The sequence below is a fragment of the Vollenhovia emeryi genome, unplaced genomic scaffold, assembly GCF_000949405.1.
Source record: "Vollenhovia emeryi isolate VEMERY1.0 unplaced genomic scaffold, V.emery_V1.0 DF939197.1, whole genome shotgun sequence".
Lineage (NCBI taxonomy): Eukaryota > Metazoa > Arthropoda > Insecta > Hymenoptera > Formicidae > Vollenhovia > Vollenhovia emeryi.
In genome coordinates this window covers 929171-952007 of record NW_011967169.1, presented here as the reverse complement: position 1 = coordinate 952007, position 22837 = coordinate 929171, and the positions used below count along the sequence as shown (strand labels likewise).

The 22837-nt window shown below is 41.8% G+C and overlaps 3 protein-coding genes and 1 non-coding gene across 5 annotated transcripts in view; 2 read left to right on the top strand and 2 right to left on the bottom strand.

The window, feature by feature from the left end:
* The window catches only part of LOC105562032, a 39619-nt gene extending 23889 nt beyond the window's left edge, over window positions 1-15730 (bottom strand). Inside the window, exon 1 of one of the 2 annotated variants that reach the window (XM_012012519.1) lies at window positions 15380-15730. The gene's annotated coding sequence lies outside the window, so the exon portion shown is untranslated. The remainder of the gene's footprint in view (window positions 1-15379) is intronic. The other variant, XM_012012518.1, reaches the window with a different exon arrangement.
* On the top strand, window positions 4169-4240 carry Trnaa-ugc. The gene has a single exon. It is a non-coding gene; the product is annotated as a tRNA-Ala (tRNA).
* A 4880-nt stretch (window positions 15731-20610) lies between the features above and the next one.
* On the top strand, window positions 20611-21895 carry LOC105562031 (putative succinate dehydrogenase [ubiquinone] cytochrome b small subunit, mitochondrial). Its single transcript, XM_012012516.1, has 4 exons — window positions 20611-20755; window positions 21073-21212; window positions 21306-21496; window positions 21588-21895. Exons 1-4 carry the CDS (start codon window positions 20701-20703, stop codon window positions 21787-21789), a joined length of 588 nt encoding a protein of 195 aa, XP_011867906.1. The 5' UTR covers window positions 20611-20700; the 3' UTR covers window positions 21790-21895.
* Window positions 21896-22050: 155 nt separating this feature from the next.
* The window catches only part of LOC105562030 (probable pterin-4-alpha-carbinolamine dehydratase), a 3716-nt gene continuing 2929 nt past the window's right edge, over window positions 22051-22837 (bottom strand). Inside the window, exons 2-3 of the mRNA XM_012012515.1 lie at window positions 22438-22557; window positions 22051-22360 (exon numbers count right to left, since the gene is read on the bottom strand). Of these exons, the coding sequence (XP_011867905.1) occupies window positions 22178-22360; window positions 22438-22557 (303 nt within the window). The 3' untranslated portion in view covers window positions 22051-22177. The remainder of the gene's footprint in view (window positions 22361-22437; window positions 22558-22837) is intronic.

Below are 22837 nucleotides of genomic sequence, written 5' to 3'. Positions count from 1 at the left end.
GTCAATTTCAATTTCTGCAGACCCCTCGACAAGACGCCCCGTGCCCGAGAAATATCCAGCGAAAATAAAGCATTGACAATGGAATACTCGTTCAAGCAACGCCGTGTACTCTGAAAGTAGCTCGTAATTAAGATATAAAGTCAAGAGCAATACATCACTTCTACGAGATGTTATTAAAATACTCGAACAGACTTTAAAACTTATCCCAGTGAGAAATGATTCGTCGAAACGACGTCGAATCGACATCGACGCCGTCAAATTGATATCGAATTGACTGTCGAACTTGACAATGTCGATTCGACGAGTCATTTCTCGCTGGGTTTACCTTTGGATCAAACAATTCACAATCGACTTGGAACGTGAGAGAACAATATTTTAAAGAATTTTTATTAAAAGATCACGCCCTCGCGAAAACGTATGTATATTTTGATTTCTATAAAAGTTCAAAGTTAATTCATTGAAAGTAAAAGTTTCAAGATCCGCCCGATACCTCGCCCTTGAACTGGTCCTTCCTTAAGTATTCTTATCGTCGCCAGTGATAAAATCAAGCCAACACGAAAAACTTATAATCGACCAAACTGGCAAAAATTAGGGGTTTTTTTATTTAAATAAACCACCTAAGACTGTAAGCTTTTCATTTTGGTTCCTTTTCAGCTCGTTTCGCTATCAGAAATAGCCAAGATCCGAACTTTGTATTAAAAAAAGCGAAAAATTTGCGTAACGAACCCGTTCAATTTCAGTCCGAAATTTCTCGCGATTCCTCGCGGTCAAAATTACTTCCGGTTCAACGTTCGGCGTAATTGGACCGGTCGGTCAGCGATCAATTAGAAACTACTCGTTGCAGCGGATACACGTGCCGCGCCACGTTCGAGTGTTAAAAAGTTTCGCGTAGGACCGACTTGTTAGTTGAGGGTCGTTTTGCGAAGTCGTGGGACTTGGAGCTGATTGTGAGTACCCTGGAAATGATTGTGGTCGGCGCGTAATTGTACGTGTAAACATGGGCGTCGAATGTGCAAGGTAATTTAAGAACAAATGTTACTTGCGCGCGTAATTAGCCGATTAGAAAACGTATTTACGTCAAGAATGCATGAAAATGGCAACAAATTCTCTCCAATGTCTGGTCGGTCGCTTCTCGTAAAGCCTTCGATTTTAATAAAATTAAAATTTCTACATCAATCACGCAAAATATAATGCAAAATGTACACGGAGAGAAAACGTATCGTTATTCCCTTCTACACAGAGATAATTTTCTCTTAAAGTTTACCTGAAAATCGTACAATCGTGGGACGACATTGCATTGCCAAGAATTTTATAAGAATTTTTTCAATTTTACCGTACATTTACTAGTGGAGTGTATGGTAAAATTTCAACAAAGTCTCATAAAATTCTTCGAAATGCCATGTTGTCCCACGATTACACGATTTCCAGGGTAAATTTTAAAAGAAATTTCTCCCCGCGTAATAAGCAAACGTTATAACGTTAAATCGATCTTGCGCGATTAATGTTAGCATGAAAAAATTACGTCTAATATTCTAGACTCAATCGCCAGGTTCTCCGGAATATAAGAGGGACGTTTTAGCGGAGTTTTGTGAAAAATTTTACCGGCGCCCTTGTACGCGTGAGTCTGGTTGTTTGGTCGCACGTGTCGCGCCATATGTCGCTGCGCGTTTTCACCCCGTAACTAGCGCACCGGCGTTACGCACCGATCGTCATTATAAGTTGTATCGAGGGCCGAAGAGATAATTAATCGTAAGCTCTTCGGCCGCGGTGCAGTACGTACGTGTACACGCGCAGGGCGCAGCGCCTCGGCGATACGTCACGTTACCCTCCTAATGAACTTATTTGCCGATACGCGCAAATAAAGCCCAGCGATGAGCGTGTGTATGGTCATTAGACATTATTTGCCGAAGCGGGCGCCGAATGTTGCATTATCGAATTCATTACAAGTCTAAGCTCGTATAATTCGGCAAACACGGGCGACAACATGGTCGGCAATTAACAAAGACTTGATACAGTAATCTCGCGCTTGGACAATCAAGATAGTGATTTAGCGACGGGTATAATGGCAGCGTGCAGAGCGTTATCGTTTTCCTAATTAGCGCTCTTGCGTAACCGTTCGCTATCGCAAAACGCTCTTGACTCTCGTCTCGATTCTTATCTCTCTCCTTCTCTCGCTCGTCCCTCGTCTCTAATTTCCAATTCCCATTAATTTGTCTAATTGATGGATGTGCACGTCGAACAAATTGAGAGAGATCGATATTTTCTTAAAAATGCGGAACCGAAACTTGAAAACTTGCTATAAACAGCATAAATTCTTTAAGGCAATTATTTCGTGAAATCATTTATGTGAGAATTGTTTCAAATTTGTACAGTTTATTCTTTACATTAATTAACGTGCAAAATAAGACTAATTAAGTTAAAATTTACCGTCTCAACGTGTTCTAAAAAAATGTTAAAGTTTGCTATGTTACACGAAATATTACGTGTAAAACACGTTGAAAATATTATTACACGTAACAATATAATTTATTGTAATATTAATACACGTGAAATTATATTTACACATATTATTATGTGTTAAAATAATAATATTCGCGTTTGCAAACACAAATGGCGAGTGAAATTCGTATGAGAAACAAATATGTTATAAAGTAAAATAGAACGAACAATTGGGGAAAAAATCAAAATTATTGACCGTTCCGTTTCAACAATATAAACAGTTAAAACTGAAAAATGAAAAGAATTGTTAGAGCCTCAAACTATAATCTTTTGAATCTATTTTATATTATGTATTAATCGTAAGTATATTCTTTAGAACGACATTGCATCAAGATGTATCGTTGTAATAATTGAGTGCTGGTTCCTGTCTGGGATAAACTTTTGAGCATTGCTGTCACGAAACAACTACCTTAATACTTTTTATCTTTTGGGAACAATAGATTACAAAGTACATACTTGAAACAAGGCGAACTTCGAAGCGCAAGGTGCGACAGTGAATGTCCTCACGTACAAAACTTACGCGGCAAATGTATAAAAATATCGGAAAATAATATTTGCGCGTAAAAAGTTTTTAACTTTTATCCTACGTACGAGCAAAACAGTCTATTTTGCTTTCAATAGATAGATCTCGCATGATTTGTCGCGAGTCTTCAATTTTCGATATTCGCGATATTCTCTTTACACGCGCGCGCGCATGTAACTTGCCATTTATATGGTGTGCCACGGACAGTGTTCACCATAGTCTAGTTACGGCTTCGCAGCGAGAATAGTGGAGGACGAAAGAAAAGGTAGTCGAAGGTGCCCCGCGGATAGGAGCGCGTCCGTCCGCGCCGGGACGAGCGGAACTCGGCTCGATCGCCCCGCGAACGAAAGCGCAAAGAGAGCGCGAGTCGCATCCCCCATCGCCGGAATTACTATGCGACGCGCATTATTGCGAGATTCTTCGGTATACGAGCGATACGATGCCTCGCGCATCGAAAAAACAACAATGGTGCATTATGCGAGAGCGCACCGGCCCCCGCCCTGGCGCGACCGCGAATGCCCCACCGAGTCCCTTTGATTCTCCGCGGCCCTTTACGCTCTCTATAATCGCGCGCCTGCTTTTTACTGATCGAGAAGAGGCAGTTGCCAAGGCAGTGAATAGTTACGAGTCGATCTTGCCGGTGTAAAACCATCTTCTAGAAGACAATGGCAATGTATCGGCACGATCTGCAGAATGTAAGCATTACTCTCGCGAAAATGGTAATGCTCTCAAATGCTGCTGCTATTATAGCTCGCTAATATAATCAGCGTATCTTGGTTAAAGGTATTAAAACAAATCCATTTTACACGCGTGGATTCATGAAAATTAGGTCAATATATCTGGTTAATTCCTCGTAAAAGTCGTATATTTTAGTAACCAGATGTGTTGATTGAATTAAAGTTAGCAATAGCACTGATACCCTGAAAATAAAACTGGCTGTTAACTTACTAATTTTATCAGTATATCTTGATTAGACATATTTAAGTATAAATATTTAAGTATCAGAGAATTTTACACACAAAAAACCAAGATATTGATTCAATTTTTCTAAAACTGAGTGTGTAATCGATTTCTTTCACTCCACATTCTCTGCCACGACAATGGCACCAAAAATAGTTGTGATTGAAGTGACTCATATTGTTATCAGGGGATGTAGCTCAGTGGTAGAGCGTTCGCTTTGCATGTGAAAGGCCCCGGGTTCGATCCCCGGCATCTCCATTTTTTTTTACGGATCGTCAGTAAAAAAATAAATACGGTTCCATGTTTAATCGTTAATGATATAATTGCAACAAATTTCACAGATGCAAGTCCCCTGTTTATTTCGTTTCTTCGCTAATGAATAAAACAACAAAGGTTCAGAAATTATTCGACGTAACTGATAAAAATGTATCTTCATTCAAAACTCAACATTTCTTTTTAGATTCAGATACATTGCTGGCACAATGTCCGACTTTAGAATTGTTATGTGATTGCCCCGCGCTTGAAAAGAACTGGAATTCACGGTCGAAACGTTGTGCTTTGGATAAAGAAACATTTTTGCCAGTTACGTTGAATTTCTAAACCTTTGTTAATTTTATCCAATTCAATTAATTTGTTGCAATATGCAGTACAGTGGCGAAGGGGGAACATAAAGATCGTATAGTGCGAAAGGATCCAATGATTAATGATCCCCGGCATTCGTAATTACCGTTGATGAAAAATAATAGCACATTGTGCAAGTTGCGTATACTCGGAACATACTCCACCATTCGTAACAACTCCTTCCACCATAAATTTCTCGACAAATCTCCAAAGAGGCATCCAAATTTCATAGTAACAAATACAAGCGTTCTGTAAATATAAATTCGTTCTACAGATACACATTCGGATTAGAACTTACAGATTTTTCGAAAAGCGACACGCGAAGAAAAGAAATATTCGCTGAGCGCTGCATGTTTCGCGCTGTTGTAACAAAAGTTGTTAATTACTAAGTGGACAAACGAAAAATGTGTTAAGAGCGCTAATTGTATTTGCCAATAACAATTTTGCCGAGTCTGCAAAGTATTGCGTTATGATAACATCGTCCCTAGGTGACAGCGAAATGTATTAGTTAAGAATAGACTGTATTTAGCAGCCCGCTATATTTGATTTAACAGGAACTCCGTTCTGGGAACTAGTTCACCCGGCAAGATTATTCGACAGAATCTAGCGACAATTTATAATTTGACTATGATGAATGTTTCTATAATCATTAAACTTTTCTATTCCGCATCTAACACCCCGCGTCGGCTCTGATCGCCTTCCCTTTTTCTTCTTTCATCGGTTTTATCACTAAAGCCCTTCGGTCAATCTTTCTAATTTCTAACGAAGAAATCCGATTGCCTTTGCATCCAGGCATGCAGCAGCGACCACGGTTTCGCTACAACAGCTAGCAAAATCTCCCTTCGCGTGTAATTTTTTTCACGAGTTTCACCGTTACAGTGTCAATGCCGCAACATCATTGACCAAGTGCCGTCGTTGCGCACACGCGCTTTTTTTTCAGGACTCCCTCGAACCGCTCCGCGTTTCGCCTCCGAAGGAGAACAGAGACAGATATGAGAGGAGGCGTGGGAGGGAAGAGGTAGAACGGGAGGAGGGACAGAGCAGGGCTACTTAACGGAACGCCGGAACGAATCTCGAAGGCCCTGTGGGTTCGGCCTGTGGCTTATTATATCCGCTAATAAGCGCAGTATATCGCGTCGATTATCCGCTAAGTATAGGGTCCAAGCGAAAGGGCTATCGGCATCGGCCGTTGGGCCGATGACTGCACGTCACTGGCATGCACACAGCCGTAATTCATACACGGTTGGCCGTATAATGGCCGGTGCTGCTGCCCGTCTGCGTATATATTTCTGGCCGCTCGCCCCGCGAGTGGGAGCGGGACGAATAAATCATAAAATTTATAACTCGCGTCCCCGAGAAAAAAAAGAATGGCGCAAAAGAGCATTCGCGGCGCGCGGAACGGCCCTATAGTGACGGGGGAAACGGGGCCAACGGGAAAAAACGCGCGAGTCCTCGTTAAAATCGGATCTTCTCGTTCCTAAGCCGCGGGGTGGCTTAACGGACGTTTACCCAGCCTCCTCCTATAAAAAGAAGGGAAGACGAGCTCCTGTCCGGAGTCACGGAAGTTCGGGAACTCGCGGGCTTCGAAGGCTCATAATAGCTCCCGACGTAACGAACCTTTTGCGTTCTAGTTTTTAAACGGGAAAAACTTACGACCCGATCCGGGGAAACTTTGAGCTCGACGCAAGGCAAGATTAAAATCGCGCCGCAATTTTTTTTTTTCGTAAAGAGTTTCGGAGCAACGAGCGACGCTAAAAAAACAGATCCGAGCTAACATCGCCGATAAACAAAAACAGACTCGCGATGATTACCGAGGGATTAAGCGAGGGTTTTAAACGGAAGCAGATGCCCACGACGTCTGTGTACTTTAAGCGTATCCGGTTAACGTGTTCGATATCAACGCTTATCGGTTGCACGTTGCGGAACGGGCCTTGCCGCACCGAGCTCGCTACTAATTTTAACGTTGAGTCCGCAGCCAGGGACCATTTATTTTCATTCGTGCATTCTTAATACATAATTGACTTCTTAACATCTGGGCCGGTCGACATACGCAGTTTAACTTTGTACGATCGCACGAAGGACGCGCGAGTCTCTCGGCGGCCAAATCGATTGCGCTTTCTGTAAATTTCTTGATTTTAATTTAATACCAGAGTGCATTATAATTTCAGTTTATAACTTCATCAATTCCCTCCGCACTGTTTGCTTCGCGAAATTGAGCAATTTAGCTTCGGGGAGTCTGACGTGAGGCGCCCGGTTTCACGAAACCGAGGAGTATCAGCTGTTATTTATTTTCGCCTTTGGCATTTCGTCTCGCGGTCTAAAAATACGCGACAAAGGCGAAGTTTTGAAACGAACAGTGTTTAAGTTCCGACTGTCACATTTCCCGCTCGATCGCTCGCGGCGCGCTATTACGATCGAAAGGGCCGCGATACGCTCCGATTTCCGCTTGGCTCGTATACGCGGACTGTCTCGTAAAACTGGGACACGTGCGGGCGAGGCTGGAGGATCCCGCGCGGCCGCTTCGGCCGTGGAGTTTTTCCATTAGCGCGGGTCGCGGGTCACGGAGCCGCGTTTGCCACGGCGACGCGGAATTCTTATGCAAATAGGGGAGGCATCCCGACTTTGCTCGGGAAAGGTAACCACGGCCGAGCGCGGCCGCGACGCACAAAGGGATCGGAACAAACGTGCCGGCCAGCTGACAATGCCACGGAAGAAAAGAACCGGGCAGTCGTTACGCTCGGCCGCGCTTACGGCGGTTTTTATTTACACCTGGCGCGCGTATCGCCCTGCACTTTACCGTCGACGGCGCCCACGCGTTCACCGGGACGTGTCCATCTCCGACGTGTCACCTGAGAGCTGTCGCGCGACCATTTCCGACTCGTATTCGAAACGGCGCCGTTTTTCCCGGAGATACAAAAACGTCGAACCGGACGAACCCGCAAAGATTTTCATCCATTTTCGACGGTAAACGTAAGGTCTGTTGTTCTGCGGGATTAATTGCAATTGTATTGTAACAATCGTAATCGTTGAATCAATTTCAAGATGTATTTGTTACAGTATTAATAAAATAATCTATTATATAATAATTAATTTAGTATTTATGTACACGGAGCGAATGTTCTTTTAAAATTTACCCTGAAAATCGTGCAATCGTGGAATTCGATTTGGCAGTTGGATGAATTTTATGAGTTTCTTGAAATTTTACCATACACCTTATTAGTAAATTTTAAGAGAAAATCCTCTCCGTGCGGAGATGCCTGCACCTAAACGATGCGGATATTATCATTCCTATCAAAGTTTAATTACAAAAGTTACCGCATCCTTAGAACCCTTTAGATTGCAGCGTTAATAACCGCAACAGATGTTAACGTTAATCAAAGTTGATTTACAATGATCGCGCGCGTTACATCGCAACGCGATATCGTACGCCCCGAGCGCGGATTCGGTAATTCCGGCAATTAGCGAGTTCGGGGCGAGCTGAGGCCGACGAGGCGAGATCGATTCCGTATACCGCAACCGCCAAGGATGTGCCCTTTTTTAATTCGATGATTCGGCCCGACCGAAGTGCCCATGATGGTCGGACCCGCAGACAATTTAACGGGCAGGATATAAATAGGCGCCACCGCCGCTGGTTGGCCGAATCCGGGAAAAGTTTGCTGTGAACGAACGGAAGCGCAGAATAACACACACACGCGCGCGCGCATACAAAGCACGTTCCCGTATTATATTATCTCCCCGGAGTACGCTTCGCCGATGAATCCATCGCGACTGACTACTCTAGTTTATAATAACGCAATTTTGGTAAGGAAAATTTACAAAAGTTCCTAACACGGTTAACCGGCTCCGATGAAACCCGAACCGTGTAATGTTCTCATCAGTTTGATTAGGGCGTAGCTGCGGCAGGACCGTTCGCACACGTCGCAGTTTATAAAGGCTGCCGCATCTCGTAATTCTCGCGCGCAACTTTGCAATAGGTATAGAGCAACATTCGAAAAGCACAAAATGTTCCGAGTTCGTTATATTATTTTATTAGCTATTATACCGATTGTTCGGCGAATGTAAATTGTTTCTTTGTATAAATGAGAAGAAGATATCTTCTTTCTCTCTCTCCCTCCCCCCGTCTCTCCCTGTCTCTCCCTGTCTCTCCCTGTTTCTCTGTGTCTCTCCGTGTCTCTCCGTGTCTTTCCCTGTCTCTCCCTGCCTCTACTCCTCTCTCCCTCCCTCCCTTCCTCGAATTTGACCATGTCGATATTGATTCGACATTGTTTCGACGAATCATTTCTCACTGAATTTATATTTAAACGAAGATCGTTCATAAGGTTCGAAAATCGTTGAACGAGTCGTGCACGTAACTTGGCGTTACAGATAAATGTGCTCACTGATAATTGATAATACATCTGTAATATTTTTCAGGGAACTCGTATCGGACACATGTAATTATGTGGAACAGCGGTGATTATCTGCTTACAATTTACATTGCGAATGACGTGGCAAAGTAGAACGTAAACTATCATAACTATACATTCTATAGACAAATTTTCCTACGAGCAGAGGGCATAACGTAAGAGATGATACGCATCAGCCGTAATATCGATTATGCTACTCAAAGACTTTATACTCGTTGCCTTAAAGTTGAAACTTTCAATTGCATCAAAAGACTATACACAGACTATACAAGCACTATTACGAGATAAAAGGCCGCAAGCAGTTACTAAAGCATTCTGTGGAATTGCAAATAATTACGGGTGTGCAACTTTGCGAAATGGTTCCATTAAATCCCTTCTTAAATGTTTAAAACCGTACTTATAGACATTAACAATAACGAATTTATTATTGCAGGTAATAAGTTTATCGTTGAAAGTGAATGCACAGTGAATATTAATATTGGCAAAGTGTTATCTCCTGCAATCTCTAAATTTCTTGATTAATTGAGCCCGTCTAAATCTTTGTTGTCGTTTTTGAGGAATAAAATCAATAACTTGGATTAATAAAATTAATCGAACAATCGCTTTAATTGTACAACCTGTGAATGTCGCGATTTCTAATTTTACAATTAAAGATATCGTTTATTATCAGTAACACAATAAAGTCTGTATAAAATAGATATTCTGTCACATTGTATTAGCTTTATTTCTTATTCTCGGATAGATTTCCTAAATACGCATTGTTACTTCCTTGGCAACCTACGAATTGACAAATCAATGTTGGCCGTGCTTAAAAAATTCTCAAACCTTGATACTTACACATTCCCGCGATACCGTTGAAAAATGTAATTATGGACAACCAAGTTATGGAGGTTTTCATATTCTATAACTAATTGATATCTTGCGTTCTAGATTCTTTAGAAACCATCGAACGTAGTTTCGGCCTTGGCGACATAATCGTAAAACAGGGCGATTGTTCGACACAAGTTTGTTTGATACCTAACACGGGGTTAGTATAATACGTGGTGTGTTTTATAATTACAAACACACATTTACACGAAAACTATCTGTAATCAGCGACCTGCTGCTAATAGACGTGTAGTACTAATAATAACACGTGTGCAACTGAAACTCACAACGGTACTGCTCCGCACGGAAACGTTGTCTATAGCTGTTAATCGACGATCAACGCGAGCAGCTAATAATGTTTCTGGCAATCAAGATTACAATATTTAATTGGATACGACAGTGCTCTGTCTAGAGCATCCATTAAGCCTCAACAATTAGCGTGCACCTGTATGTACATAAAATGAGATATTTATTATATATTCGCGTTGTTATTAATTTACAGGGAGATATAATTAAAACTAAAGCAATATAAAATAAATACGTAAAATACATAAATTGCGCGCGAGCGTCGCTATTCCTAGATCTCGATTATATTTACGTATATCGATAAAAGTGAAGAGAGACGGCGAGATTATTTTCGAACTTGATGAATAAAAGTTAATGCAATTTAGCAAAATCGAGTCGAGTTACCAAATATAGTGAGAATAATGAGCTAAATCGAATTTTCCAATATATGTAGCAAAAATCTTGAATACTTTAAAATATTGTTCAAAATTAAATGGTTTTTTAAGTCTTGAGTGTTTTGAATTTCTTTCTTTCTTTTATAACTTTCTTTTATAACGTTTAAACATTTTAAAGCATTTTAAAACAAGCATTTTAGATATTTAGTCTACAATTTCTGAGGAATTTTTTAGACATTTGCAAAAAGGCATACAAAGTTCCCAATTTATCAACAGAATTTTACTAATAATAATTCAAATCAATTCGAATCTCTGTCGAGCGAATTGTTCGAAAACTTTCGAGGGAAGAATTCGAATAATCGTTTGGATGAAAGAGATTTTATGCTTGCTCGAAAGGATCGAATCGACTATCGTTTATTTTCGAGCCCACAGAAGCTGCCTGTAATCTGTCATCGCGGTGTGACGATCGACTCGAGATCTCCTCGCGCGCACAGTGCAACGTTGTTGAGGCCCTCGGGCTCTCGGTTTTCTTGCACTTCGCAATCGGTAACTTCATCACGACGACCAAGAGAATTCAACACTTGCGAGCCAACAAGGCGAGATCTGATAGACCCACGTCTCAATATAATTGAATACTGAAGTTACACCCGCGTAATTTGTTTTCTCGTGAAATACTGAAATATTTGATTTAAAAAAAAATGCTGCTTCGCGGGGCTTTCTCGAGTACGCAATAGCTAACTATAAATTACTGGGATATACTCTGTAAAAAATGGAGTCCATAGGACAAACGCATAGTGTATATGCGTCACGTAAAGTAGGTTTCGTACTATAGGGTCAATGCCTTGGTTTCGCGTATCGCGGACATCCCTCCGATCGGTTTTGCCCTGTCAAATAAAATACCTCTGTTTCAATAGTGCCTAGCGGCGTCCGTACACGTAGAAATAAGACTTCAACAATTCGACAGGCTGGCGAGAAGTTTGATTCTCGCGAATTACGGAATGCAGATTTATCGGTGCGTTATCTAGATGGAAATCTGCACGCGGGGCGGAAAATAATATAAGCCGCGGCTGTAAATTTATTCGCCACTCGATACTTCGTTTCGTCTCACAGTATATCAGTTTTCAAATCGCGATTCCCGTTCGCCCGGCAAAATGCGTGTCTAATGCGCCTAATGGATAATCCGACACCTGATAACGCGTCGTATTAACGGCCGGCGTGCGGAATGGAGGACGAGTTTCTCGCGGAGAAATCCGTATTTTCCTCCCAACGATTACAGAGCCGTTGCGCCGAAAGGGTCAAACCGGCCCTGTCGATGGGCAAAAAGCTCGCGCCGCTCTAAGCGCGGTGTAGAGCAACGTACTCGCGACGACGCGGCCCCGCGATCCAGGCTATCTCCCGGAAGCACGGTGAGATTAATGTTATGACAAGAAAAACCTGCCGCTTCTCGACGAATTGCGACAATGCAATGGGCCGTGGAGACCGTGGTTGCAACTCCCGAAGGCACACGGCTCCGCCAAAAAGCCTCCTTCCTCAGGAAGCCGATGGCAATTTAACGCTTTTTACACGCCATGAAAAAATTGTCAACTTATCGGTTTTTAATTAATAAAGAGAGCAAAACGGGCCCGTTACGTAAGCAAGGGGAAAATTTAAACTAGATTAATTTCACGTTAATTTACAAGACGCACGCGTCGAGTATCAATGAATAATATTGTACACGGAGAGAATTCTTTTTTAATTTCTCTTGAAAATTAGGTAATCGTGAGACAACACGGCATTTCGAAGAATTTCACGAGAGTTTTTGAAACTTTGCAATACATTTTACTAGTAAAACGTATACTAAGTATAGTAAAATGTATGGTAAAAGTTAAAAAAAACTCTCATAAAGTTGTTCAAAATGTCACGTTATCCCACGATCACATGATTCTCAGGATAAATTTTAAGAACAAATTTTCCCCGTGTATAAAATTTGACACATAAGGACTCTCTCTCGATGTTAAAATTAACAAGCTACTCTCTAAAAGTCAATCAGTGAATTATCACTGAAAACAGTGCGTAGTCACTGATTTACAATTATACATATATGTATAAGTGTACACAGTAAAAAATTAAATGTTGACGTTAACATCTTTTACACGTCCCAAAAAGTCCACTCTAAATTTGAAATTAAAATAACATTTATCGCGTGTGTTACTTTTTGACAAATTATCAATGTTAATTAATCAACCCTATACTTCACATTTGTGTTGGTTCTTTCAACCTTAAGTGTGATGTAATAAAAACAGGATAAGTGAACTGTACGAATAGTCACAAATCGGAATAGTTGAAATAATTTTTAAGAAATGTCGATATTACATGTTTCGGTTGATTTTGTGAAATAGTTGTGTTAAAAGAACTCAAAATAATATTCAATTTTTGACTAACATACATAAAGTGTCAAGTTATTATCTTAATATAAATATTACACATAAAAGTGTTACGAAAATAATGACATATACATTTTGTGTTAATTTTACATTGAAGTAAGAATCAAATCTTGGTAACACAAAACAATTTTAACATTTAAACACGCGATCTTTTACTGTGTACCACTGGAAATCGCAGTGGTATACTTGCGACTGCGAATCAGTGAGTGTTCACTCTTTGCAATGATAATCTACTGATTGACTTTTAGAGTAAGTAATAATACAGCATCGTGCAAATATGCATCTGTATATGTTTTCTTTCAATCCGATCGTTTTGCATTCCCGCATTATAATCTTTTTCCTAAAAACAGTCGACTCGTACAGATAACGCATTTATTCAGTTTCGCTGAAAAAGAGCTGACCCAGTTTTACACGCCGTATTTTCTTTGAGAAATGTACGCAGTTAACCAACCGCCGGGGCCATCGTGTGAATGAAAAAATTGTTTCGAGTGCATCGACTCGCTCTCCTCGGCTTTGTTGCTTGCGCTTTGTTTTGCACGTTCCATTCACTCGAATCGACCATGCAAATCTGAATTTTCGCACGTTGCGCCGCTTCCGATTCGAGTTTCTCCGTTTATCAAGAAATAGCGTACTTTATAGATATTTAGGCCACTTTCCCAATTATACTAATCTAAACAGCACACGTAGAAATCTACAGTGTACCTCTCTTTTCCAAAAATGGCAAATATCCACGAAGAACGTTTATTTAAAGGCACAATTTAAAAATTATTATCTTTTCTGTGCAACAGCGTGAGAATTTACACATAACGCGGCAAACATGTTGCTTAAGACTACGGATTAATCGACGGACGTTTGACACCACTGACACAGTGAGTCACTTCCTTGTTTAACATTCGACAAACAACAAATAGAAACTGCCATGTACGAATATGTCTAAACAAAATAATGTAATACAAGCACCTTTTGACCAATAAAGGGTGTTTTTCCGCAAGGGACACCATTGAATCATTTCATCCTATTGCGACAAATATTACCGCATGCTTCAGTGGTCGAATTGGTGAGATTCCCGCCTAGAGAGTAAGGGAGGTCCAGGTTCAAACCCTGGCTGAGGTAATATTTTTCGCAATAAATATTCTGCATTAACCGATTAATTAACAAATGTGGCCAGCTGCGGTCGAAAGAAACTTGGAATTTTATTATTATACTGGCAATTTGAAGAAACTAACATTTCATCCTTGTTTAACAATCGGCAAACGAGAATGAAACGAGCCACTGTGTCATTTGCGTCTCTCGCCGGGAACCGCTCAAAGTGTTCAACGCACATTTTACTGAAACTGCGATAACGTCGAGAATTTTCTCGGTGAAAATGTACACGTTACGTCTCCGTCGTCGAGCGACTTCCTGCGCTTCAGCCCGCGGAATGCGCGAGAGCGTGCGAGCGGTTCGTCGCGAAGAACGCGTGCGGATTCACTGCGGCGAAAACTCGAATCGCGCGCTTCGCCGCGCGCGGCGATTTGAACCGTCGCGCTCGACAAGAGGAACAGACGGGCCTCTGTATTTTAAATAGTGCATCATCTCGGCGCGTGCATCCAGAGGCTCCGTTCTCTCGCTGCAACGAGAGCCGTTCGTTCAACTTCCCCCCCGATCGATTCTCCCAAAGGAATTTATCTCTACGGGCCTGAGTTCCCGGACGTTTAAAATCGACCGCGACGTTTCGAACGTCCCCGCCTCCCCCGCCGTGCACTTTCTAGGCACCCGAGCGGCTTCTTAACGACGCCGCTAAATGCCGCGCGTGAACGCGAAGTGAAACGGAGGTGACTAGTGGACAGCCTTGGTCGTGAGAATTAAGGAGGAGAAAAAAATCGCGCGAGATAGAAGGAAAATGGATTTCAAGATCGGAGAAAATGGCGCTTTGCAGCACGAGGATTTTGTACTTTCTATCGACGTGGTTTTCGGTGCCGTCAACTAGCGACACGGCGGGTGTGTCTCGTCGGTTATTTTATATTTCGTGTTTCGTTTTTACATGATAATTTATTTTAATATACTCGCAGTAACACCGGCGCTCGACTCTATTGCCTGTTCATTTCGATTGACAAATAAATAGAATTAAGAAACGGAAATACATGAAATTAATTTCCAAAAGAAACGAACGTCTCGACACACATCGTCTGGCTGATGGCAGAGAACAATCCGTAAACGCTTAAGACTGTCTCAGTCGTAGACGTAGGGCAAGGCAGAGAGAAACGTAAGTCGTATACGATTATAGCCTTTCACGACTTACGTTTCTCTCTGCCTTGTCCTACGTCTACGACTAAACCAGTCTTAAGCGTTTACAGATTGTTCTCTGCCATCAGCCTCTTCCTCGGCGTAACAGATGATCGCCAAACCAAAATTAATTACCTTCAGCTCCTCACGGAAGTGTCATGTTCGCTATCGGCCTCGAGTCCTCACGAGGTGAAATCCTCGCCGGCGCCGCTCCCTTCCTTCGCCTCCGACTGGGAAAAGGAGAAAGAAAGAATGCGAGACTTCAAGAGAGAGAGAGAAAAAAAGAAGCGGGAAAGTCAACCGATCACATTTTGCGTTTACGCGCGCGCGCGCACTCGACCGCGAGCGACAATCGTTCGGACCGGCGAGCCTTTCGCACACCCGCGTGAGAGGAAACCGGACGCGCGTCCGCCGCGCAACCGACGTGGTCGCGTGTTGCGTACGAATGGTCTCGCGCGGCTCCGCTTCGGCCCGACTCGGCGCGGCCAGGCACGGCGGGGCCGCGTCGCGGCTCACTTCACCCCGGTCGTTGCGTACACACGCGCCGCGGCCGGCCAATCCGGGACGCCGAGCGACGCGCCGGCCGGCCAATCCGCGCGCCGGCCGTTCACGCGCCGTCGCGATTCACCCGGGCAACGGCGCGTAAACGAAGTTCTCGCCGTGTCGCGCCCGGCCCGGCGACGTCGATACACTGTCGACGGAGACTTTGCGAGAATCCTGCGACTCTCTGCACATCCACCTGTTTCCCCCCCCCTTCCTTAACTCTTTCGTGATTTTTAATAGGGTTTTTTAACGGCTTGTTCCGAGGTTGTAAATGTCAAAACTCTACGTGGATTGTTTACGTGTTGTTTACACGAACTTTTTTTATACGGTACGTAAACAACGTTAATGATGTAAATTATAAATTGGATAACAAAGTGCAGAGAAGCGTAAACTTTTATTACGTTACGAGTATGAAGTCGAAATGTGATTACTATTCTAAATTGTGTCCAAACTAGTGACCGAAAATAACACAGATAAGGATAGAAATTTCTGAGTGAAAATGAATCTTCGATGATCCATAGATTACGTATTATTTACGTAGGTGACACGATAATCATATCCTAGTAGCACAATATATTGGCGCAATAGTGGGAAATAATGTAAATCTATAAGCATTCCCAATATTGGCCCAATATTGTAAGATGGCCGTCTCTTATTTAGCCAATCTGTCTATTCAGCAAAGTTGGTTTAATATCGTACCAATGTTTGGAATAGTAAATTTATATTATTTTCCAATATTGCGCCAATATATCCTTAAATTTTCTGGAAGATATTCCGGTAATAAACGTTAAATGACAGACGCTCTAATGAGAATAGATTCTCTTGCGATGTTAAAAAATCAAGATAAGTTTGAATATTTACAAGATATTTCTGAATTGCATTGACATCGCAACCATTGCACGCTGAATAATGAAAATAGCATAAAGTTACGCATAATGACGCGATCCTGGCAACACAATGCGAATCGTTTGAATAAATAACGTAAAAACACAGAACAGATGCTTTATTTTGCACAAGTAGCAAATAACATCCAAATGTAAGACACTTGCCTCACGATTTCTCCGCCGTTGCCCGATGCCTCCTGGGCCTCCTCCTCCTCCTCTCAGATTTCCTTGTTGCACTTACACAACACTCACTCGCGAAAATCATCGATTGCACGAAATTTCGGGCACTCCCGTACGCGATGTGAAATACCGCGAAACGCACGAAATATTATTAAAAAATATCGCGTGACTCTCAATCATACAAATTGCTCACACTAACGACTTGCATTTTTGATTCGAAAGAATGGATAAATCACTATTGAATTGGCGATATAAAACGCAACGCGAGCATCGGAAGCACAATCTGCGGTAGTTATTAGTCCGCAACGAAACGATATTTTACAACAACAAAAGATGATGATGTCGACGATAACTGGCACATATGTTTATTTAAAACACTACGTTTCGACTAGTAATACTAGTCCTTTTCAAGTAATAGCCCATTAAATGTGACAGCAAGAAATCTATAAATTATAAATTAAGTGTTCGGAAATGTATATAAGATATTATCGCACAGAGAAAACAACTTAATACTTACGGGTGACATATTGAGCGTACGCTTTATAAAGAAAAAGGCGCAGTAAATTAATATGCACATGTTACTTCAAATTGAAATTAATGTAAGTCACTAAGAACGTCTATTCGTATAAAAAGCTTGTGGAAGACTAAAAGCGCTGAGTTGTCAAGAGATCAACATTCGTTGGGAGTCAAAGTATAACGACGTGTGGGGATGACAAAGAAATAAATAATTACAAAACATTAGGTGGTGCGCACAATTTTGTCATATATAAGGACTAGTATTACTAGTCGAAACGTAGTGTTTTAAACAAACATATGTGTCAGTTATCGTCGACATCATCTTTCGTTATTTTTCTTCACCCACTGGCGATCCACCTTCTCCAAGTTTGATATTTTACAATCTTTGGCATTCAATCTAATCCTCGAAATAAATTATGTGAGCGAAATTTCCAGTGATAAATAGTTCTTATTAGTTGCAACAGTTAATCGAAATATTTTTCGATTACATTTACGTAATGTAACGACGTGCAATAAGCGACTTTCTTTACTTCCCGCCCGTTCGAGTTACGAAGAACGACAGAGTGAATTACAGCGCGAACGCCGAAGTGGCACAAATTTCTCTCTTCCCGAAAATGGAACAGATTATACTAAACCGATAGATAATTAAAAGCGCGGTGCGTAAACGAGATGTAACCACGACAAAGTACCCCGCTTTACATTCATACTTTAGATGAGTTAGTCTCAAATATCTATGTATACGTTGATAAAGAGCCGTCGCCTCAACATGCAATTCGTTTCTTATTACAAGTTGTAGAAACTTAATAATTAATCGAGGAACGTTACTTGTTACTAATAAAGGTGTGCAAATCAATAGTGTTTTATCCCTGCATTCGTCGCGATCGAGTCTCGGAAACCGATAACGCAAAAGTAATAACACGCACGGAGCGACTCTCGCCACTGCCTGCCGGCTCGACGTTCGGCGAGCGAGTGATAGCGCCGCCGGCGACCTTCAGGTACGCGATGGCACGCAAAAACGTCGTACGTCACCGCGCCGAGTGAAAAACAACCAAAAAAAACGTTGAGAATTCGTTGGCCTGCCTACGCAATGGAAAATTTCGTACTTAATATTTTATTGTACATTACTTTGTTCCGTGACTGTTGCTACGTTTTGCGTATTATTCCGCGGACTTAATATTGGTATTGATTAAATTAACGATTAATTCTGTGCAATCGAGAAAATGTATCGGAACAAAAATCGTTGTTACTTAAATTCTAATTATAGCTAATAATAGCTTTAGCTAATCATAATTTGCTAAAAATATTTGGCTGCATTAACTATACATTTCTAAACCACAGCAAACAATCGTATACAATAAGCACAGTAGCGAAATATTAGCTATTGCAACTGAATATAATATTACCTGTCCATATTTTACAACTGAAATTTAGTTACCGCATGCAGTTTTTAGCTACGGCAGCTACATTTTTTCCCCGTGCAGATGTGTAACTTTTACGATATTTAAATGACAAACGTTATAATTCCGTCACGAAAGAACGCAAAAGGTATCTCTATTTTATTGAACCGTGATTGAAGAAAATATTATTCTTTCTAGTGTTATTGGCGTACACACTCTGTATTTATGCTATCCGTGTAACGTGCTATGAACTCCACGTACGTTCTGCTTGACACGCGCGAGTTGAATCGGCGCGACGTCTGATAAACGCCTCGTAACCGCGTATTAATTTTTCAACGCCACCTCACACCGGCGATGAGCTTTCGCGAATATAACTTGTAACACGGTTAACAACACTATCGCCAGTGACTTGAGAGAACTTACGGCGCTGGTACATCGATCTCCGTCGGACAAGGTTTCCTCAAAGGTATCTTTATTTTATAGGAGAAGACGGAATATGCAATTGTCGCAAACTAGTGTGAACATTTTATACTCTCTTTTCTCAGAACTGTAAGAAAGGAAAAAAGTATAAAGCTGTTTCACACGTCGGTTTACAATAATAGCATTCTGCCTTCTTTTCCTTTGAGTGAAATAAATGTTTCTGAAGGGATCCAGTTTGCAAAGTTTATTGAAGGCAAACGGTAGAGACACCTTTGACGAAACGTTAGTCGTCGGAAAGTCAATAAGTTATTTGAATAAGGTATCTGCTGGTTTTAAAACATGCGCTACGGTAGATCAGTTGGTTTTGTATGCCGCGCTATTTTCATCTCGTCATTTAAAATTTATAATTTTTTATTTTATCACGTCGTCCCCTAGTAGCACAGTGCATATTTAGTTGTACTGGGCCAATCCCAGTGAGAAATGATTCGTCGATCGACGTCGAAATGATGTCGAATCGACGTCAATTCGATGGTGTCGATTCGACGTCGATTGACGAATCATTTCTCACTGGGATGTTTGGCCAACGCACTGCGCTCTAAGATCACGTCATTATGCGTAACTTTATGCTATTTTCATTATTCAACATGCAATGTTTGCATTGTCAGTTCATTTCAGAAATATCTTGTGAATATTCAAATTTATTTTGACTTTTCAACGTCGCAAGCCAATCTGTTCTTATGAGTAGAGCGTCTTTCATTTAACGTTTATTACCATCGGAATATCTTGCAGAAAATTTAAGGATATTCCATACAGCACACAAATGTTGTGCGCTTCCCGCTTTACTGAGCGAACGGACGTAGTTGACGTCCACTTTTTCAAGGTGTGCATTTGTTTCCGAGCTAGAAGACTCGAATGGCCGCTACTCGAGCACGAACAGCTCTCGATGAACGTACGGGGATGACTGGATTATTTTGCGTTGCCATTTTATTCCTGTAAGGTATGGATGAATAATATATTTACCTCTGAAAATCTCCATTTGTTTTGTTAGATAACCGAGCCGTGTGAACTGAAAATTAGATGATTCAGAATTCGATTCTTGAATTTATTCGAAGAAGAAACATATACGAAAACTGCTGTGACAGAAAAGTTGAAAGTCCATTGGTTAAAGCCATGCGAGTAGCCAATCAACTTGCAACTTTTTTTTGTAAGAGCAGAATTTTCGCATACGTTTCTCCTTCGAACAAATTCAAGAATCGAGCCCCAGTTTGTCTCTTGTCTCGCGAGGTCAGCGGCATTAGGGTGAAACCACACGGTACGGGAATCCGCGTGCGCGACAGAGGATGCGCGATTCGAACAGCCAATCAGTGCTCTCCCACATTTTTCTATCCCGCGCCGATTGGCTGTTCGAGTCACGCATCCTCCGTCCCGCACGCGGATTCCCGTACCGTGTGAACTCGCCCTTACGTCAAACGTCAAACAAACGTCGAGCGCAGCCCGGAACGGTCATTCCGGCGAGATGAATTTCGGAAGGGTGGCTAGCATTAATGTTTTTCGCAAAGTGCAACAGCTCGGTAAGTCTCGCGCGCGTCTCCGACAGTCTCGAGTGCTTCGTGTTGCAAGTTCGATATTGAATTTTTCGGATACCTAACCTCAAAATGCGTTTTACATAATCTCTCAATGAACGGAGAACATACCGCGTACCGAATCTCAATTGAGTTTCTCTGAGTAACGAAGTCGCCAATGTTACTCGACATTTTTTGTTTATTTTATTATTACTATGTCATTTCACTTTACTGTATATTTTACCAACGCATTTTGTATTACACAGTTTTATTTATTTGTGAATTAAGCGAAGGTAAAATTATGGCAATCGATGATTCTGTTGCAGAGACGTTGGTCAAGCCCGGTGGCTTACTCGTGCGAAGCTGCAATCGAACGCAATTCCCCAAGTCCGCGTCGAGTCTCGCGAGTCTGAACCGCTCTGTGATTGCTAGGGCGAGCAATCCAAAATGCCACGTTCTGTCCAAGGTTGGCAATTAGGGCATTCTACTTATTTTTTAAGGAAAATAGAGATTGGAGTGTACGCTCAGACAATGTACTTTACCGCTGTATTTCTCTCAGCTGCCTGCACAATTGACGGTCAGCATCGCCCAGACTCGCGCGGCGAGCGCTCACGGCGATCACGTACGCTTGTGGATGATGGAGAAAATAGTATCCGCATCCTTCTTGGCGCTGATACCCGCCGCCCTGGTCTTTGAAAACAAATTTTTCGACATATTACTGGCGGTTGCTATTGTCACGCACACACATTGGTAATTGATATTCTCCAGCGGTTTAACGTGCTCTCCTTTTCAATTTCTATGGAGAATACGAATGGGAGAATAATTTAATTTGATTACGCAGGGGAGTGGAAGCTATCGTTGTCGATTACGTGCGGCCGGTCATCGTAGGTAACTTTGTTCCGAAAGTGGCGATCTTCATGCTGACTCTATTATCCGCGGCTACTCTCGCCGGCCTGCTTGTGCTCATCTACAACGGCCCTGGTCTTACGAAGATCGTTAAAAATGGCTGGGCAGTAGGTAAAGATAGGCAGAAGGCCAGTTAAACGTCGCCATTACAGCAGAAATGTTTGTGTTGTACGTATGAAGGTCTTGTTAAGATGGTAGCTTGTATAAATTATCTCGGAATAAATTATTTACTTATTCAACAGCAACTTTTTCTCTCTACGCCACCTAACTTGTCGCGTGCTACTTGCAAATTGAATTAGTGAGTTGGATGTCTGTTCTATCTAGAGAAGGATGTGAAGGATCTTGCAGAGGAGTGCAATTTATAGTATGTGCATATGTGAGCCAGAAACGGAAAGATGTAACTGATGCCATCAACATTTATGCTACAAATCAATGATAAACAATATTTGTTTCGTTATTGTCATTACACTCGTAATAAATTTACAAGCAGAAGTCGGGTGGATCGACAAGCGAGTCAAATGAGATTTAATTGCCAGCGGAGGCAGCAGCCTTGTCGATGAAGGCCGCCAACTTCACATCCCTCTGCGACAACCCGTTCACGTCGTGGGACGACAGGGTAATGTTTACTTTATTGTAAACATTGAACCACTCGGGGTGGTGGTCCATTTTTTCGGCTTGTAAAGCTATCTTCGTCATAAATCCGAAGGCCTAGAGATTGAAATGCACCGTCAGGTGGCTGGGCAAGCTCGTAACTGCCGTAAACAGCTAACGTAACTTGATCGTACCTCATTGAAGTTGTTGAATACAAACTCCTTGTAAATCGCGTCCCTGTTCGCTTGGACGGTCCATCCGGTCGACAGCAACGGGCTCAGTTTCTGCTCTCTCTCCTCCGCAGTTAGTTTGCCCTGACAAGGAACGACAAAGTGACTTTTGTAAATTGTCACAATTTAATCTTTCATACAATCAACATACATAACGATTCAATTCACAATTTCCTTAGTTCTCTTCTCATTTGCGACGAACAGTAGCGCCTTTATATAATTCTCATCTTTATTACCACCTCGCAAATAGATTTAATATCGCCAGTAGTGTAAAACCAATGATATTAAAAAAACTACCCACACTCGCAGATAACATGCATGTCTAAAAGACATCTTTAAGATGTCTTTAACACGTCTTTAAAGG

Excerpts from the sequence above, each read along its gene's own strand:
- LOC105562031 (XM_012012516.1), top strand. The coding sequence starts at position 20,701 with ATGAATTTCGGAAGGGTGGCTAGCATTAATGTTTTTCGCAAAGTGCAA. Across the intron at positions 21,213-21,305 it reads AATGCCACGTTCTGTCCAAG|CTGCCTGCACAATTGACGGT; the intron begins GTTGGCAATTAG and ends TATTTCTCTCAG. Across the intron at positions 21,497-21,587 it reads ATTGTCACGCACACACATTG|GGGAGTGGAAGCTATCGTTG; the intron begins GTAATTGATATT and ends TTGATTACGCAG.